Here is a 20,843-nt window from a genome sequence, read left to right as displayed (position 1 = left end):
AGCAGCCTATGGGAGGCCGGGACGTGACCTCTCCGGCAGGCGTGATAATGTGACGTCATCACGCCTGCCGGACGTCCTGTCCCCGCGGCTCGCAAGATGGAGCCCGAAGAGGAGGAGGAGAGCTTCTGCCTGCAGCCACAGCGCGGATTAAGTGAGTAGGATGTTTTTTTGTTTTTTTTTAGGGGCATAGCAGGGGGCATTATTAGCTCATGGGGGCACCTCTGGGGGCATTATTAGCTCATGGGGGAACCTCTGGGGGCATTATTAGTATATGGGGCACCTCTGGGGTCATTATTAGCTCATGGGGGCACCTCTGGGGGCATTATTAGTTCATGGGGGCACAGCAGGGGATCCTACATACAGGGGGCATCCACATTCCTACTCGCTTTACTGCACATAACACCAAACAGCGCAGTTACTTTGGGAGCCGACAGGAGGGAGAAAGGAAAGGAATTTGCTAGAAATGTGCGGAGCCTAAATTGTTTGTCTCGCAGGTTCTGAAGTGATGAAAAGTAGTTGGAAGAAATCATCATGGAGGTCTGGGCCGGATGGAGAGGAAAAGGGAAAGTGAAGCCTCAGATCAAAGAAGACGTCACCTGTGAGTCACTCTATGACGGTTTTCTTATTTTGTAGAACATTATTTAGTAGGGGTGCCCCGAGGAAAATTTTTTTTTTCTGAGGGGTGCCCCGAGGTGGAAAAGGTTGGGAAGCACTGGATTACACAGTGGGAGCTGTTCGAAAGCCGGTATTTAGAGATCAGAGAGGTCAGTGCTGACTTCAGAGGAGATAGCCCAGTAATGTAGCTGTAAATTAACTCTTTGTTGTCCTGTTTTGGTGCCTCATCTCCCTCCCCCTCCCCTCTCCACAGAAAATCATGAAGACAGGTGGGAGAGCTTCAAACTGCTTTCTCATGATAAAAATGCTTTTTTCGTCTAATAAACCCAATTACAAAGTTTCTTAAAATCTCCTGTACTATTGATTTCTGCTTAACTGTAGGAAGGATCTGGGTTGACGTCTCTGATATGATATGATTTGTTATGTGAGAATCGAGAAGTCCTCATACATTAGACAAAAAGCTGTTTAGACAGTTCGTCTAATGTGTATGGGGGCCCTAACAAATCATAGCTTCATAGCATCGATCCACTATAAATTTAGCAACAGATGTCTGTGACCTGACCACACTACTATTACTGACCCTTAGTTTACCAACTGTTATTGAGCCCAAATCTCTATATGTTTACTGTGGTTCACTAAGGAATCGGGTAAGATCTTTCTGCTGTTCCTTGAAGACGTATGCCGCATGATTGGGTATTGCTTATGAACATTGTATTTTGTGTCTCATACGTCTGTGTTTTAGGTATATTTCCATATGAGCACACAATGAGAATTTACGATTGACTACCAAGAAACCAGGACAACGCTAAAGCAGATTACGCCTTTAATCTCCAGACAGTTTAAAATCAGCCGTGGTATATTATTGGATTAGTGTGTTGTTTATAGACAAGATCATAATATACAGACTGGTATTGTAGGTCAGGGCCGGGCAACCAGCTCACCATGGTGACTTGCAAAATCTGCCTTGGCAACTTGTTTGCCTCCCTTTTGCTTTAGCCAACCAATGCCAGAACTCAGGGCACCACTCACTTTATCAGATTTAGTCTCTTGGCAAAAGCAGATAGAGACTGGACTGGAGTAATTTATAGAGATGATCGAACAAGGCCAAAGATCAGGTTCGTACGAACCCGTACCATTGGCATTTGACTCCCGCTGTCTTCCCGTTCCCTGAGGAAGGCGGGGAAAGCCCGAGTACCGCCTGGAAAACGGATACAGCCTATGACCTAGGCTGTATACCTGTTTCTAGGCGGGACTTGTTGCTGTCTCCACCTTTCCAAGAAATGGACAGCCAATGGTTAAGGTTCGTACCTGAACCTCGGCCCTGTTCGATCATCACTAGTAATGTATAGCAAAACTGCCAGCAGACTGCATTATGTGGGCTGGATGGGAAGAAGTTGTCCCTGCTGTCACTTGTTCCAATTTCCCTGGCAGCCCAAGGGCGTCATCCAACTTCTCCATCTGCCGGGAGTCAAACGCCAAGCGATCGGTTCAGAGAAAATTGCCGAACCTGAACAGTCTGGCAAGTCTGCCCAACACTTGTTATCACTAGAAGGACGCATCATCTTGCAATCAATAGGAGTTCTCGGAGACTCCTAGACTTTAAAGGAAACCAATCGTGCGAAAATCGCCATTACAGACATATAAATAAATTTGGTTTTCCGTTTCACAACATATTTTATGGAAAAATTAAGTCTGTTATTACAAAGTAAAATTGGTGTCACAAAAACAGACATATGGGTCTGTAGGTGAACAAATGAAAGTGCTGTGGCCTTTTAAACGAGAAAATAAAAAAAGCTGAAAAAGATTAAATCATTTTTTTTCTCCCAAAGTGATATTATAATATTTTTTCCTCTATTTGATAGGGAAGAATGTTTAATACATTGAAATCATTTACTTCCATGTGATTATAGAATGTTCCACCACTGCTTTGTGTCATTTGTGAATTGTTTAGTTACTACTTAGTATAGGAAGCTATGGGACCATCCTGTGGTGTGGTGGTGTTTAGCAGGTGTTACACCCGATCCAGAGCCCAGCACACACACTTACGTTACATGCTTATTATCGATAAGGAGAGTGACCATAGTGAAGTCCTTGCATCCAACTCTCTCTAGCATCAAAGGACAGATGCTAAAAATGATTCTTTAATCCCAATCTTTTTATTTTTTTACTGTAATTTTTTTTTTATTTTGTTTATACATTGTTATGGGGGCTGCTATCTTACCTCTGCTGTTCTTAACAGCATTTAGTGAGATGCTTTACAGCAAAACATAGATGACAATGGTAATGTCTAAATCCCATACCGTAAAGGGACCTCGATGGGTGTGCGCTCACAGCTCTCCAGGCAAGCCCCGCCCTGGCCGGATTTCATTGGCTGCTCCACTCCTGGCTTCCTAGCAGCTAAAATCAGACCCTGCCGGAACCCCAACCCTAATCAGAACCTTTAGTGTTAGAGTTGAGGGTCGGATTAGGGTTACGTCCCCCGATTTCTCATGTGCTAACCCTCCCTACAGCCCCAACCTTAACCCTAACCTTCCTGATTAGCACAAACCCCGAGGGTTAGGGTTGTCATGTGGGCAGGGTATAGTTAAGTAGTTTGGTAGTAACCCTATTCCCACCCCCAACCCTAACCCTAAACTTAACGACGTTAGGATTAGGGTCGGGAGTCTGACTTTGGCTGCTAGGAAGCCTGGAATGGAGCAGCCAATGAAATCCAGCCGGGGCGGGGCTTGCCTGAAGAGCTGTGTGCACGCACCCAGCGAGATCCCTTAAGGTATAGGATTAGTCACTACCAGATGACAATAGACATATAGTAGTGAAACATTACTGAGTGCGCTCTGTGACCTATGAAGAGGTATTCCACAGGGAGGTCATTGGTTATTGGTTATTGTTCCGGGAACCTACACAGTCACTACTCATCCATTTCCCTTTCTGTGGGTGGTGGTACCGATAGTCCGGATGGGTCACAGCTCCACTCCGGACCACCGTGATAAGTACCCAAGGGATCCCCCCTCACCCACCTGGCAAGTCACCGACCACAGGGGAAAGGACATAGCCAGCCCCCTTGAGCTAAAAGCAGGTGTGCTGCCATACCTGTGTGCCCCACTGGCACTGGTGTCTCAACACATCTACCATCTGGCTGAGCTATATCCGACCACCCACTACATCAGTGGCGTTACACATCACCATCTGGCAAATGACCGTTCGTCCATAAGCAGGCTATACCACCACTACAAATAGGATCAGGAATCCTGGGCACTTGCCCTGCTTGCAGGTGAAAGCTGATGGAGCACGACCTCTGGGCCCATCCATGGCTCACTCACAATGGCTACACTTGTCATGCATGTGCCTGTAGTCAGCAGAGAGAGAAGCGCCTGTCCTGCCAGTGTCCTAGCAGTTTTATTATTTTTTGCTGGGTGCTCTGTCTACCTACAGGGGAACAACTAACTATTGGGGGCACCTATCTACTAGGGGCACCAGCAACCTACTAGAAGGGGCACGGGGGCTATCTACTGGAGGGCATATAACTACTGGGGCACCAGCAACCTACTAGGAGGGGCACCTGGCTACCTACTAGGAGGCATATAGCTACTGGGGCACCAGCAACCTACTAAGGGGTACTACCCCTTGGGGGCACTTATCTACCTATGGGAGGGGCATCTGACTATCTACAGGGTGGCATATACCTAATGAGGGTGCCAGCTACTTATAAGGAGGGGCACCTGGCTTCCTACTGGGGGGCACCCGACTATCTCTTTGGTGCATATACTTACCAGGGGCACCAGCAACCTACTAGGAGGGGCACCCGACTATCTCCTCGGTGCATATACCTACCAGGGGCACCAGCAACCTACTAGGAGGGGCACCCGGCTACCTTTTGGGTGCATATATTTACTGGGAGCACCGTCTATCTACTGAGGGGCACTTATATACCTATGAGGGGACACCTGGTTAACTACAGGGGGTCAACCTACCTACTGAGGGTGGTAGGGGGGCATCTGTCTGGAGCACCAAAATGCTCTTGTCCTAACCCTGACAGTGAAGCCTCTTAAAAAAGACCACCCCTCCAGAAGACACTCCCCCTTTCACGGTGACCATTTTCAAGTCCCTCATACAGTATGCAAAACGACTATTTTTAATGCAATACTAGGTTGTCTTTTCGAAGACGTTTCACTGTAATATATATAAGCAAGTGGACAATACCTCCACGCTTGTCTCTTCTTTCCGTTATTTTTATGCGTTTTTTTTTTAGGCTATACCCTTACAACGTTTGCTTTGCGGACTGTCTTTTCGGAAAGAGCCACGTTTTATTAATAACAGACACAAATAATGGTTCAAAAAGACGCAAAATGACATTGTGTGAACATAGCCTTAAAGTGGGAGCCTAATTGATGACGAGGAGCGCTCTTTTTAGATATGAAGCTACAGACACTGTCCAGTATGCAGCTCTTATGATATGGTCGATCATTCCTGCACTGCTGGATCTAACGCTTTTCCTTTCATTCTATCTCAGTGCAAGGTCTCCTAATCCTGAAGTGATCAGCGTGACGCACCATCATACAGCCTCCTCTCCACTAGGGGGTACTGGCACACAGCTTTCAGGGGATCCCTAGGATCTGCTAATCTCCTCTTATAGACGGTAGTGGCAGTCTGGATGGGAAAAGCCTGCAGTTGTGACCAGTGATGCTGTCTGCCTATGTAATCCTTGTCTGTGGTGCTGAAGCTTCGCCGAGCATTCCCATGCATTGAAGGAGCCTGGATATCTGCCACTCAGCAAGAAACAGCTCTCGTCTCCTGAAGGACTCTACTTCCTGGCACTGAATTCTTTTCCTAAAATCCCAAGACATGAAGATGCATTCACCATGGGCTCGATTTTACTCGAACAGCTGTTGCTTGTGTTGCCATGTCCGCACCGGAACAATTATCCTTGGTGTTTGGAACCTGGTAAGCAGCCTCTCATTTTCCTATCCCTTGAGTCGCATCATGTACCGGATGCAGATTTTGGGAATACCTGGACTATGACGAGACAAAAATGTCCTTGTATCGTCTTCAGACCCCCATCTCTATTACTCTGTTTGCGCCATCATTAGTATTTTGTATCACTTTAGTTGGTATTGTGTTGACTTTTGACATATGTTGTATATTATATTACGGTACATTATAATATCCCTCCATGTTTAAGGCGGACTGTATCTTAAATTGTCAGCCTAATAACTTAACACTGAAGGCGACTTCTTTGAGATCTAAAATTGGTGATATAGGTTGGTATTGGTTTGTAGGCTAGATTTTCTAGGATGTTTCTAGTATAAAAGCTTAGTATGCTCTTCCACTTCAGTCAGCACAGTTGTTTACGAGCACAATCTCATATATTGTTAGTCTGTTGTGTTTTTTTTTATAGAAGGCCTGTGATGGTTCTCCGTTGTCCTGTGTCCTTATTAGGGTCCTTAGATCATGCTTAGAGGGTCCCCAGAAGAAAGCAGCAATAGTTGCCGTGAGACAGTTCAAGGGTTACTTGGGAAGGAAAATATTCTTTAAGGTTTCTGTTTTGGTGCAATGACTGCTCTGGAGGCTTCTAAATGAGGCATTACATGTAGTTATTACATTACCAGCCATGACAGATTCTGAAAGAGGTTTTTAAGTACCTATTCACAGAAAAAGACCGGACACAATAGCGGTGGTCCTGACACATTCAAAGTGCTGTTAACACTCAGTAGTCAGTAGTCCTGAAACCATAGCAGTGGTCCTGACACCATCTCAGTTGTCCATGACATAATCACAGTGCTATCGGCAGAAGTAGACCAGGACACCATAGCCAGTGGTCCTGACACCATCTCAGTTGTTATGACACAATCACAGTGCTATCGGACAGAAGTAGACCAGACACCATAGCAGTGGTCCTGACACCATCTCAGTTGTCGTTACACAATCACAGTGCTATCGACAGAAGTAGACCAGATACCATAGCAGTGGTCCTGACACCATCTCAGTTGTCATGACACAATCACAGTGCTATAGACAGAAGTACACCAGATACCATAGCAGTGGTCTTGACACATTCAAATTACTGTTAACACTATCTCAGTTGTTCCTGACCACCATCTCAGTTGTCACGACATGATCACAGTGTCCCTGACACTATCTCAGATCTCCTGACACCATCTAAGCGGTCCAGATACCATCTCAGTTGTCATGACACAATCACAGTGCTATCGACAGAAGAAGACCAGACACCATAGCAGTGGCCCTGACACAATGAAATTGCTGTTAAACTATCTCAGTTGTCCTGACACCATAGCAGTGGCCCTGACACCATTTCAGTTGTCACGACATGATCACAGTGCTCTTGACACTATCTCAGATCTCCTGACACCATCTAAGTGGTCCTGACACGATCTCAGTTGTCATGACATAATCACAGTGCTATTGACACTATCTTAGATATCCCGAGAGTACCATACAATTGTTCCTGATACCATCTTAGTGATCCTAACACCATCTCAGTTGTCATGACACCATGTTTCTGATCTGGACATGTAAGTGTTCGTGACAGCACCTCACTAGTTTTGACAACATATCAGTGCTCCTGACATTATCACCACGGTCCTAACACAAGCTCAATGGCCCTGACATCACCTTATGGTCTTGACACCATCTTACTGGTTCTAACACCATCTCCTGGTCCTAAAATAATTGTTTAAACACCTGTATGGGTCTCAAATATCAGTATTTTGTTTACAATTCTACAGGTCATAGGCATAGAGCACAGAGATAACTTGGACACATGGGTCCCAATATCCCCTCTGCCACAGTATTATAATTGGCATGTCTTAAGAGGGGACCCTGTTAGAACCTTCTATAAGCATTAATTTCCAAAATCTAAAATTAAAGACAATGGGGGAGATTTCTTAAACTAGTGTAAAATAAAATTGTCTTAGTTGCCCCTAGCAACCAATCAGATTCCACCTTTCATTTCATTCCTCACAGTCTCTTTGAAAAATAAAAGATGGAATCTGGTTGCCGGGGGCAACTAAGACAATTCTACTTTATACCAGTTTGATAAATCTCCCCCAATATACTTATTCGCTGCTCCTCACAGAACAAAAAAAATGTATATTTAAGTATGTACAGTATTTGACTAAAAAGTAGTTTAACCTTCTGTTCAACTGTTTCTTGGTTATATGTGTTTCTGTACTTACCAATCTGATCATGACCGGGGAGACACCCAGCTTTTCCTGCTTGCTGCCTAGTTTCACAACAATGCAAAGGACAGTTATGGATGGCTGCAGAACTGTGTGTATTTGGAGAATAGGAAAATTGGGTGACGCCCCTGAGGATGCAGAAATGAGCAGTATTGCTATATTAGCGGTCACCTAGCTCACCTAGAAATTGAGAAGTAAACAAAAACCTATCAGGCTAATATTTATGACATTTGCTTTGTCATTTCACCTTTTCACTTAGGTGAGGACTTAAAATTAACTAGTTTATCTGCTTTGGCCCTGATAGAGAACAATCTTCTGCTTTATAGCAGTAAATAAATTAGTATTTTCTTATGCAAGTCATGTACAGGGAGTACAATTATTTTATGTTCTATCACTATATATTACAGTATATGCAGCTCCATTATCATCCATGCTTCATTCATACCAGGGATCCATCTGTGCAGATAGGCAATGTCCAAGGTCCAGCCCCTCCCCCACTCGCTGAGTACTGTCCTTTAGTCATAGCTTTTGACACCTGGCCAGCCTATAATCCGAGCGCCTCACATCACCCCATGACTTGACCTACTACAGCCTAGTGCAATCTCAGTTCATCCCTACAAGGGACAGTTTTCTCTAGGGCGGATTAATCCTAAGCATCTCACATGGTCCAGGAAGTCCTTCTATATTACAAGCCTTGTAGTGACATTCTTATTGTTGAATAATACTGACGAAGGTTTAACATTATGTTTTGTATTAAATAACAATGGGATAGAAATGATAGTTAATATGCATATATTAACATACCTACTATGCCACTCTTTACTGTCATTTTTCTGGTATCACATTTACATTTTAAGTGAATAGATCTGGGCTGCAATACCTGACAAATCCTGTAGTCAAGAGTGGCGCTGTTTTTGGAGAAGAAAATACTAGTTTTTTTTAGTTTTTTTTCCCTCTTTTTTGCTCTTTAAAGGGAAACTCTCGTTAAGAAACTCTGGTTTGACAGTGTATAATCCTCACAATCTAAGATTGTTTGTAATAGGTTTCTATTACATGAATTGGGCCATTTTTCTGCAGCACACCTGACTCACACCCTGAAGCTGTTGAAAATTCTCACTTCCTGGTCCACTCTGTCTCTACTCATCGGTCCTCCCCCTCCCTTTCTGAGACAGATCACATGATCTCTGTCTTTTCTGTTGTCAGGCAAGGTATAACTCCCCATCTGTAACCCCGCCCACCACTGACATCATACAGTGATCACCTGGCCAAGGGAAGGAAAACCGCAGCCTCTCCTGAGTAGTATAGCGGACAAGATACTGTTGTTTCATCTTTCTCTTTTTCTAATCTATCTATGTAGATGAATAGATAGATAGATAGATAGATAGATAGATAGGAGATAGGTAGATAGATAGATAGATAGATAGATAGATAGATAGATAGATAGGAGATAGATAGGAGATAGATAGACAGAAGCAGATTGAGCAGTGCTGGGCACATACTACAAGACAGGGCAGGTAACCAGCAGTTGGTTCTGAGGTGCAGTGCATGCTGGGAGATTAGTTTACTGTCCAAGTGCCATTATGTAAAATTGGCATCATTTGTAAAAGTTTGAATCTGGGTCTAGGAGCAGTGTAGACAAGTGGGAAAGGTGTCAATCAGTGGGTCCAACAATCAGGTGAGTGCACCTATATGCTTTATGTGCATTTTATTTTTATGGGATCATAAGAGTTCCCCTTTAAGGCCTCCTAAACACACTTTTGGAGAATTTATTAAGACCATCATAGTATGCATTGGTCATAACTTAAAGTGCATTGGGAAAAGATGTGTGAGATTTATTTAACGGTGTAAAAAAAATCAGCAAAATAAGAATGCTTTCATTAAGAGAAGTGTTAATAGGTTTTTTTTATCAAATAAAATGGAAGCATCACATCACATGATTTCAGCACCCTTTGCCTTCAAAAAATCATTTGTCCTGGGGGACCAGGTATATCCATAAATTACACTACCAGCCCACTAATTCAGAAACTACTTACACTTACAGTAAGGTTCCTCCACCAAATATGTTTTATACCTTTTATTTTTTTATTTTTTACAAGATACAGCAACAAAAAAACTACAACATCTAAAACTAGTATTGTTCTCCTATACACTCCTACTCTCCTTCACAATGGAGTTGGCAAAATGCCTGGCTAGAGTGTACAGCAGGGGCAGGAAATCTGTTAAGGCTGTGCAGAAGACCGAATGTTGGGCTATTAAGAACAATAGAGTAGACAGTTTGCATCAGCATGATACGCCTTAGAAAGGCAGTAAAATATTTAGAATATTTCCCAATATTTGCACGATTTTTTTTAACATTTTTTGTTAATGCACATTCACCATTACTTTTGCTGCAGTACCATTTTTCCATCCAAGCTCTTCTGCATCCATACATTTAATTTCTCTAGCAGTGTCATGTGACCTCTGATCAGCCACCATTTTTTTTCAGTTTTCAAACTTTGTTCTCTCCCTTTCAAATCTGCTATCAATCCCATAATGCATCAGCACCGAATCATATGGGCAGCTACAGCCAGTGCCATCTCTGCCTGCCTAAATTGTCATCAGATCCAATGTAACTGTCTGACAGAAGCTGTGTGGTCAGCATCAGTAACTCTAGACTAGAGGGATCCAATGGTTGGATGGTGTCTCTGTCCAAACCTTGATCCAGGCATCTGTGAGCTCTTGGAACCCTATAGCTTATGGTATAGCTATATGGAATACTTCATGGGAAAAAAAGTAGAGAAAGTTGCTCAGTGACCTTGCTAAGTGGCAACTACTGGAGGCAAATCAATCTTAAAGGGGTACTCTGGCTAAAGGCCGTATTCAACTATTGTATTGCCCTACAAAAGTTATATAACATCTAAATATTTTTCTGTATACCAGATGCATAGTGCTATATTATCTGCACTTACCACGACCAGAACTCTTGTAGTCCATAGAAAAGTCACGCTGGTTAGTATCGAGTGCCAACTTGAGGCCTTGACGTGTCCGGTGGTCTGCTTGGTGGGCCTGGTCCTAGCGCCGTGGAATGCTAGAGGCTAGGAGGCTGCCTTTCCCCACCCTACTTCCAATGTCTTGCAAGACTTGGTAACTCGCAAGACACAGGAAGTAGGGCAGCGATAAGGCGGCCTCCTAGCCTCTTACACACCCTAAGGCTAAGACCAGGACCACCAAGCAGACGTCACACTGGACAGATCAAGGCCCCCAAGATTACTGTATTTTATGAGTACTCTTAGCCTTGCCACCTCTCAAATATTTTCGGAACTGTAAGCGTACGATCGAACACTACGGCTATCGTATGAGGAAAAAAACACACCCACAAGTGTGGCCAATGGCTGCACAATTTACTAGTGAAATTGGGGTTCAGCCTGCAAAATTGACTTCTTATTGGTCACCACCACATGTACTATAGCTTTAATGTTTTACTGTAAAAAAAAATATCTAAAACACATAATAATTTTAAGGTAGGGGTATTTATTTGCAGTAAATACCCGACAAAGAAACCAGGTTCTTGGTTAATGGTGCAAAAGAGACACAGCCCTTTGGGTAGAGTCGTTGCTATAGGCTGGGATGGGACTTCTTTCTGCGGATCCCAGGTAAATGATGGACAATTACATGGACTTTCTTGCCTCCCTATTGCAGATGGGCCAGCTGTATTTATTGAGGAGGTCAACAGTTTGAGCAGGAATGGCTAGCAATGGGGAATGGACACTGAGAACACCAGAGCCTGTTTTGTTAAAGTGTCATCCTCCTGAAAAACTCAATGCTGGGAGCCAAGCAATCAGACAATCAGAAGAACAGGGAGTTCCATGTCCCCGATTTACAAGGAATGGTGGTCAGACACACCCACTATTTCTCCTTTCGGCTCTTGGTTATCTCCCTCAATTCCATAGAGTTGCATGGGGCAGCAGTGCACATGCCTGACCACTGTCCTATTCAAACAGGAGGCACGGGACCCCCATTATTAAATCATTGGGGGGAGCTCCTTATCATACTCTTCATACATATCCTGTGGATAGGTGATAAGTGTTGTTTGGGAAACATCTAATTCTGAATAAGTTAGCCATATATGTAGGAGGGGGAATATAACATTTCCAGAGAGTAAAATCTTCCTGCCTAATAGACTTCACAAGTGAGCGCTCCTTGGGTGACACTTTATCAGTATTTATGTAGAGTCGCGCCCGCTCCTATCATTACTGGATCAAGTTCTGTATTCAGTTTCTAGAATTACTGAGCAGCCATTGTTCTGATGTTGCCGTTGGCTACAGGGTATATGACATTACACTTGACCCTGTCACATTTTCTGTCTGCTATAGATTTGTCACAAAGGTATTCAGCACAGAAAACACTTATAAGATAAAGGGAATGTCAACTCTTCTTGGCCTAAAGCAAACATTTTTTGTTTGACATTTTTAGTTCTCTGTTTTTTAAACTACATTAAGAGGTTGTCCAGACAAAACTAAAGCCCCTATTACATAGGACAATCTCCTGTTAGGTCAGCACTTACTTTCTCCTCATTCCCCGGTCGCTGCCGGCGCTATCACATGCAAGTAAGCGGGACAGCAAGCGCAGGGGAAGGGGTTGTGTGGGGAGCTGCAGGGGGGGGGGGGGGGGTGTCTAAAGATCGTCTGAGGAGCCCATGGGAGAGAGTGGTGGTCTGCTGCTGCCTCTCCTGATACACCTCTGCAAACCCCCCCCCCCTTCAAGCACACCGATCTCTGGATCAGCCCCCAGCTCCTTTGTTATGAATACAGGCGTGGGTACAGCATGTGACCCGTGGCTCTATTCATTCATATGGAGCTGCCGGAAAGATCTTAGTGCTGTACTCGGCTCTCTCTGGCAGCTCCATTCCTGCTCTATGGAGCCACCAGAGAGAGCCTTTGGATAGTGGACGAGGTTAATTTTGCCTGGACAGCCTCTTTAAGTACTGGGCAGAACTATGAACATGGAGTCCATATGGTCCTTATGCATCCCTGCCATATGTACTATATAGCTGTAGACAGCATATAGTCTAACATATAGCCTCTGGCTGTATCCATGTTTTCCCAGACTCCCAAGGGCTTTTCCCAGCTTCTTTAGCCACCGGTATTTAAATGCTGAACAATCGGACTCGAGCAGGCTCAAGCTGTGCTCATCTCTACTAGGGACTAGGGATGGTCCGAACCTGCTTCGGTTTGGGTTCGTACGAACCCGAACTCTTGGAAATGATTCCCTCTTGTTAAATGAGGGAATTGTTAAATGACTAGAGATGAGCGAACCGGGTTCGGGTTCGAGTCCATCCGAACCCGAACGTTCGGCATCTGATTAGCGGGGGCTGCTGAACTTGGATAAAGCTCTAAGGTTGTCTGGAAAATATGGATACAGCCAATGACTATATCCATGTTTTCCACATAGCCTTAGGGCTTTATTCAACTTCAGCAGCCACCGCTAATCAGATGCCGAAAGTTCGGGTTCGGATGGACTCGAGCATGCTCCAGGTTCGCTCATCTCTATAAATGACCCATAACCTTAAAATCTTCCAATTTTCATTCTGACCACATAACCTTACAATACAGTTCTCTACAGATGACTTTCCACTAGTTACCTCCTGACCATCACAGGGAGGATTACAACAAAACGTGCGCTGGAAAATAGATAAGATGTGATCAGACCAATCACAATAAGTTTTGGCCACAGCTCCCCTCCTCATCCCTGTACAATGACCTTTGCACTGGTCACAGAGCTTGCCTAGAAAACTGTACTATAGAGGTATAATGTAAAAATTATGTGTAATATATTTTTATTAACAATCTGAACACGTAAAAAGTAATAAAATGTAAAAATACAATAAAAAAAATTTGTACTGCTGGCAATGGGGGGTCGAGACTGTAACTACCTTCTACAGGGATAAAAACTCTTACTAAAGTGGCCATACCCCTTCCACAACTGACGTTCGAACGATCGTTCAGCCATCAGTTATCTTCCCTCTCCTTACACAGGAACGTTTGGCCTGGATGAGCATTCCTGTGTCCTCTATGGGGAGGAGAGGGCTAAGCCACAGCCAGAGAGCTCTGACAGCGGCTTATTTCCCCCAGAACAAAGGGGCCAGGTGGTGATTTTTCATATTTTTCACCAAAATCATCTGTCGGTGGATGGTCGGGAACATACCAAACACCTTATACCGACGGCCAAACCTTTAGTCATATCATGTCCTATCATTGGAATAAGTTGGATGACATGAATGATTAAAATCTAATCAGGTACCATAATATGCATGAAACTTTAGTGCAAGAAAATGGCTACCAAGCATTGTCTGCCCTTTAGAACTTGTTGCAGATTTATTTTTGGATAAAGCTACGTTTTAATTATGACATTATTGATTACAGTTTTATACGTCCTAATAAGATTTAGATTCCAGTGCGCAGATCTTCCGATGGCCTGAGGTTCTCTGGCTTCGTTCACTTTGATCCCTTATTATTATTACTACGCCGATTTGTCCTGACTTGCAGTTTCATCCATACTACAGAACATGCTGATTTCCAGGAACTCAGGGCCTCTGCAATCGACTCAGACACATCTTCAGGAGATGAGATGAAGTCACCCTGGATGCTATTAAGATAATTATCTCTGTAGATACCACAACCAAATTGTTATTCTGGCAGCTCGATCTTTACCAGAAGCGTTTAAGGAACTTGCAGCATGTAATAAGTCAGTGGGTAACATTTGTTTCTGCCAGTGACTGTCTAGAATATAAAGTTTATAGCACAAGTTACAATAAATGGTTCCAGGAAGACAACTGTAAGTCTTAAAGAGTTATTGTCATTTAAATTTTTCAGAGATCAATAAATATCAATAGTACAAGTGATTTAAAAAAAAATCTGTAATAGGTTTTCCTTCTGTACTCAAAAAGCTGTTTTGCAGCTTCCTCCCCTCACTTCAGAAAAAGCAGATTTTCTGTGTCCATTATGGAGGGGGAAAGGGCCGAGGGGGATGAGTGAACATGAAAAGGAGAAAAGGCAGCTCTGCACAACACAACATCCTGCAATCTTTTCTCACCAAGTTCCCAGATCTGCATTGACCTTTCTGACCTCTGATTTCAGCATTTTTTGTGCCCATACAGCCTCCAGACTGTACAGCTGCTTGTCTCCTCTTCCTACTCACTCATCCCCCTTAGCCCCTCCCCCCTCCATAATGGACACAGCAAAACCCGTCTTCACTTTGCTTCTTTGTAATAAAGACGATGTTGCCTGATAATAAAAAGATAAGAAGGAAGGGGGGAAGGCTGCAAAACAGCTACTTTTTTGCCCAATAAAACCTATTACAAAGTTTCTTAAAATCACCTGTACTATTGATTTCTGCAAAAATATTTTAAATGACAGCTACACTTTAAATACTGTATCATAGTACCAAAACTCTTTGAAAACTGGTAATTGGTTCTGAAGCCCCCAAAATGTCAACTTAAAATAAGAAAAAACTGAAGTTAAACTAAAATAAGCACATAACTAACACAGGTAAAAGACCAGTGTATCTTCCTGATGCCAGTCATTTTGGCAAAGCAGAAAATTGCCATTTTACTATTTAGATGTTACAAACTCGCCGGACGTAGGTGGGGAACAGAACAAGACAGTGAGCCCTAACCACTAGAACCCACCTTCTGACCCTACCTACTTGCCTCAACGGCCCTAAATGGCCGTGGACAACCACGGTGTCAGTCCCTGTCCTACACCAGGTGATACACAAGGACAAGACAGACAGACAGACAAAACACAATAACGAATGGTCAACAGTCCGGGTCACAACAAACGGGCAGCAAAAGTACAAAATCACAATCCGAAGGCAAAGTCAATATACAGGCAGTATGGTCAGGGGCAGGCAGCAAACAAGAATGGTCAGAAAGGCAAAGCAGGGTCAGAATCAACAGAGCAAGAATAGAAACACAGAACCAGGCAGAGACAAGCTCAATATCCGGCAAAGATATCCCAGACTGAGGTAGTTATATAGGAGGCCAGGGTTCTGATCCAGAACATAATTGGACCATCCCCCTGATCTCCAAGCACAGACAGCTGAGAACAAAACAGATCCACTGGCAGGAAGACCTGTCAGTCACAGCAGAACCAAAACACAGATTAACCCTGACATGGCCAGACAGAACTCAGCAGGTGAAGTCGGGTGTGTCTCCCAAAGAGAGCAAATAAACCAGTGTTCAGACACAGCAAAACAAAACACAGAACAGAATAAGAGAATATCAGCGCCTTCTCGGCCGTACAGCACGAGCAGAGGGGCGCATAATGCTCCGCAAAGATACAGTCCTGACAGTACCCCCCCTTTTATGAGGGGCCTCAGGACCCTCACAGGACTCAACCTCACTTAGAAGATTGCCATCTGACTCCCATTCATCAGAAGACGAGTCCATGGCATGGAGAACAGGCTTTACTGACAGGACGAGCAGAACAACATATTAAATTCACATCAGATACAGGCAAATCAGGTACAACAGAACTAGAAATATTAATTTCGCCGGAGGGTACCTGTGCGCCCAAGTGACCTTCCTGGGAGTCACCTGGACGCCGATGATCTGGGTGCAGGTTTTCTTGCCGCTTGGGCCGCTTGTGGCAGAAACTGATGAAATGGCCACTGTCACCACAGTAGTAACATAGACCGTTGTGTCTCCGGTGTTCTCGCCTGGTCTTGGCATCTAATAGTCCCAGCTGCATGGGCTCGTCCTCAGGAATAGTAGGGGTAACAAGAGGGGTTTTGACAGAATAGGAGACAGATTGTTTAGAAGAGTCAGAGTCTACTTTCTCCCTATGTCTGTCACGGAGCCTGCGGTCTATACGAATAGCCAAATTCATGGCCTGCTTAAGGGTGGAAGGTTCTGGATGCCCTGTCCAGGCATCCTTAATGCCATCAGACAAACCCCTGCTTAAACTTGCATCTAAGTGCAGGATCATTCCATCCGGATGGAACGCACCACTGGCGGAACTCAGCACAATACTCCTCCACCGGTCGCTTGCCCTGTCTCAAAGTAGTCAACTGCCTCTCAGCTGCTGCTGCCCTGTCAGGGTCATCATAGAGTAACTCCAATGCAGAGAAAAACTGATCCACAGAAGATAACTCAGTGGCATCTGGAGGCAAAGAAAAAGCCCACTCCTGCGGAGGTCCTTGTAAGAGTGACATAATAATGCCTACTCTCTGGCTCTCATCCCCAGAGGACCGGGGACAAAGTCTGAAAAACAACTTACATCCCTCTCTAAAGATTCGAAAGGCCTTTCTTTCGCCTTTGAACCTATCAGGAAGCTGCACTGGAGGTTCTGGGGGAACAGCAGCAGATAGCATGGCATTTTGGCCCAGGAAAGACTCTACCTGCTGCACCCGTTGCGTAAGGTCCAGAACAAGCTGGTTGAGACTTTGCATTTGCTCAACCAGAGCTTTCATGGGGTCCATAGCAAGGTGGAGAGAGAGAGAAAAAAAAAAAAAAAAAAAAGTATGGCCGGATATTCTGTTACAAACTCGCCGGACGTAGGTGGGGAACAGAACAAGACAGTGAGCCCTAACCACTAGAACCCACCTTCTGACCCTACCTACTTGCCTCAACGGCCCTAAATGGCCGTGGACAACCACGGTGTCAGTCCCTGTCCTACACCAGGTGATACACAAGGACAAGACAGACAGACAGACAAAACACAATAACGAATGGTCAACAGTCCGGGTCACAACAAACGGGCAGCAAAAGTACAAAATCACAATCCGAAGGCAAAGTCAATATACAGGCAGTATGGTCAGGGGCAGGCAGCAAACAAGAATGGTCAGAAAGGCAAAGCAGGGTCAGAATCAACAGAGCAAGAATAGAAACACAGAACCAGGCAGAGACAAGCTCAATATCCGGCAAAGATATCCCAGACTGAGGTAGTTATATAGGAGGCCAGGGTTCTGATCCAGAACATAATTGGACCATCCCCCTGATCTCCAAGCACAGACAGCTGAGAACAAAACAGATCCACTGGCAGGAAGACCTGTCAGTCACAGCAGAACCAAAACACAGATTAACCCTGACATGGCCAGACAGAACTCAGCAGGTGAAGTCGGGTGTGTCTCCCAAAGAGAGCAAATAAACCAGTGTTCAGACACAGCAAAACAAAACACAGAACAGAATAAGAGAATATCAGCGCCTTCTCGGCCGTACAGCACGAGCAGAGGGGCGCATAATGCTCCGCAAAGATACAGTCCTGACATTAGATTTTAAAATAATCTTGTAGTCCTTATTCTGGCCACTAGGCCTAAAAGCCATGTTGTCATTTGTTAATATACAGGTTTTTAGTGGTGGAGTCTACATTCATAAAGCTGTACCGTTTACGTGTCATGAGTCACTCAGCAAACATAGGAGCATGCCCACAGCAGCCCACAAGTCATGGGGGGGATGAACTGGCCAACTATTTATTTAGTGGGTGTTAAATTCTGTATAACTAAGTTATAAGTTGCCAGAGTTGTTTTTAAAGGGACAATAACTTTTAGCAATGTTAAAATATATACACATATGGGGGGACATTTGGGAACAGTCCACCAGAGGTGTACGCCAGGGATAAGGCACAGATTCGCCCCTTCTGCCTGGCGTACACCTACAGATAGGACCCACATTCCTGGTGATTGAATAATTAGAGCGTATATCTGTAATATTAGATTGTCTGTATATGACTCTAATATCCATAGTGTATGGAAGAGTATGAAAGCTTCTCTTTGAGTAAGACTCGGTTCACACAATGTTGCTTCATGTGTATTTTAGGGAGGACTACAAGTGTAATATGCCTACAAATAACACTACCAACTAAGCCACTACTGTGCAGCCCCCTAAGCAACTGGACCAGCCCACCAACAGTGGGATTAAAGGGAACCTGTCACTACTCCTGACCTGCCTGTTTTATCAAATCCTTGTATTCCCCATGAAATAACAATTCTGGAATATCTTCTTTTATAGCTCTGTGATGTGCCGTTCCTCTGTTATTCTTATTAGAAATGTATTAACCAATAACCAACTGGGTGTTACCAGTTGGGGGCGTGTCCCTACTCTACCTGGCAATGTCAGCTCTGATTGGATAGTTTCAGACAGTGTAGGTACACGCCCCCAACTGGTAACACCCAGTTGGCTATAGAGTCATACATTTCTAGTAAGAATAACAGCAACGGCACGTCACAGAGCTATAAGAGAAGATGAGCCAGAATTGTTATTTTATGGGCATTACATTTATTTGCTAAAGCAGACAGGTCACGGGGGGTGACAGGTTCTCTTTAATCTGCAGCATAAGCCCTTCCAGCCCACAGGCTCTGACCCTTACTAAGCACCCCCTGGGCTGTGCACCAAAGGAATAAAATGTTTTTCCAAGATACATCATAACCATTCCATTATACAATGTTGTGGGACACACTGTATGTGAAATGAGAAGAAATAAATACTCGGCCACTATCTGAACAATTATTGTATAGGGAAATTAATCGTCAATGTAACTGCAGTGATCTGTAGTGCTGACCATAGTGTCTGATGTAATTCTCTTAAACTCTGTGAAGTGACCTTTTGTCTTGCCTTGTATAACACTGAAGTTACAAAATCCTTAAGAAGATTACTGTGTGTGTCACATTTCCCACCAAGGTCTGTGTGGATAAGTCCGGGTAATGTGGTAGAGAGGGATGTTAGCCACCGGTGTAAATATTGGATGTTACAAAGGACCTTTGGTTGATGACTATTCTTATATATTACATCACTTATTTCTTCGGGTTTATTTGACCCTTGTTTTCTTTTATACTTCATGTGCAGCTCAATTTAGATTCAGATATGGACTACAATGAGCCATTCCAACAACTCTACCGATCCCAACAAACCTACCAATAATGACCACCCTACTAATTCCAACCACTCTACCAATCCCTACAACCCTACCAATCTCAACTACTTTACCAATCCCAACCACTCTACCAATCCCTACCACCCTATTAATCCAAACCACTTAACCATTCCCAACCACCCTACTATTCCTAACCACTCTACTAATCCAAACCACTCTACTAATCCCAACCAGTTTACCAGTCCCAACCACTCTACCAATGCCTACCAACCTATTAATCCTAACCACTCTACCAATCCCAACCACCCTACTATTGCCAACCACTCTACTAATCCTAACCCTTTATCTATCCCAACCGCCATACTAATCCCAACCACCCTATTAATCCCAACCACTCTACCAATCCCTACAATCCTGTTAATCTAAAGCACTCTACAAATCCCAACCACTCTACCAATCCCAACCTACCTACTAATCCCAGCCAATGTACCAATCCCAACCACTCTACCACCCTACTAATCCCAACCACTCTACCAACCCCAACCATTCTACCATTCCCAACCACTCTACCAATCTCAATCCTTAATGTTAAAAAGGTTATCCCATGATTAAATGGGCACTGTCATTAAAAAAGTGCATGATGTAGGGTGCTGGGATCTACAGGTGTTGGATGATGTAGGGTGCTCGATGTTGGACATTGCTGGGGTCCGCAGGTGCTCAATAATGAAGGGTGCTGGTTGTGGGGTCTGTAGGTGTAGGATTCTGGAGGGTGATGGCTGTGGGAATATAGGGTGCTGAGGTCTGCTGGTGCTTGATGAAATAGAGTTCTAGCAGTGAAATCTGCAGATGCTGGATGATGAAGGGTGCTGGTTGTTGGGTCTACGGGTTCTGAATGGTGGAGAATGCTGGCTGTGGGATATTAGGATGGAGGATGCTGGCTGTGGGGTCTGTGGGTGCTGTTGAATTATGCTGAGGTCTGTGTTTAGAGTAATAATCCTGTATACCAAAGGGAGGGGTTACCTAAGGAGCCAAAGAGAAGGTACCTGACAGCACACCTTCCAACATACAGCCGGTCATGGTGCCTGCACCCCACCACCCGGACACCACCAGCCTGTGTATCTCAGCCACACTATGTTAGGAAGAACCACTAACATTATGTATTCTGAATTTAATAGCATCTGAT

General features: G+C 44.2%; 1 protein-coding gene across 1 annotated transcript in view; it reads left to right on the top strand.

Annotated features, from left to right (window-relative positions):
• Nucleotides 1-5,457: 5,457 nt before the first annotated feature.
• LOC138774660 (lysosomal-associated transmembrane protein 4B-like) overlaps nt 5,458-20,843 on the top strand; it is a gene marked incomplete at its 3' end in the record, with an annotated part of 29,173 nt that continues 13,787 nt past the window's right edge. The window contains exon 1 of the mRNA XM_069955655.1: nt 5,458-5,556. Within this exon, the coding sequence (XP_069811756.1) occupies nt 5,458-5,556 (99 nt within the window). The remainder of the gene's footprint in view (nt 5,557-20,843) is intronic.

Source organism: Dendropsophus ebraccatus, unplaced genomic scaffold (genome assembly GCF_027789765.1).
Source record: "Dendropsophus ebraccatus isolate aDenEbr1 unplaced genomic scaffold, aDenEbr1.pat pat_scaffold_1002_ctg1, whole genome shotgun sequence".
NCBI lineage: Eukaryota > Metazoa > Chordata > Amphibia > Anura > Hylidae > Dendropsophus > Dendropsophus ebraccatus.
This window is presented reverse-complemented; position numbering and strand designations above follow the sequence as displayed.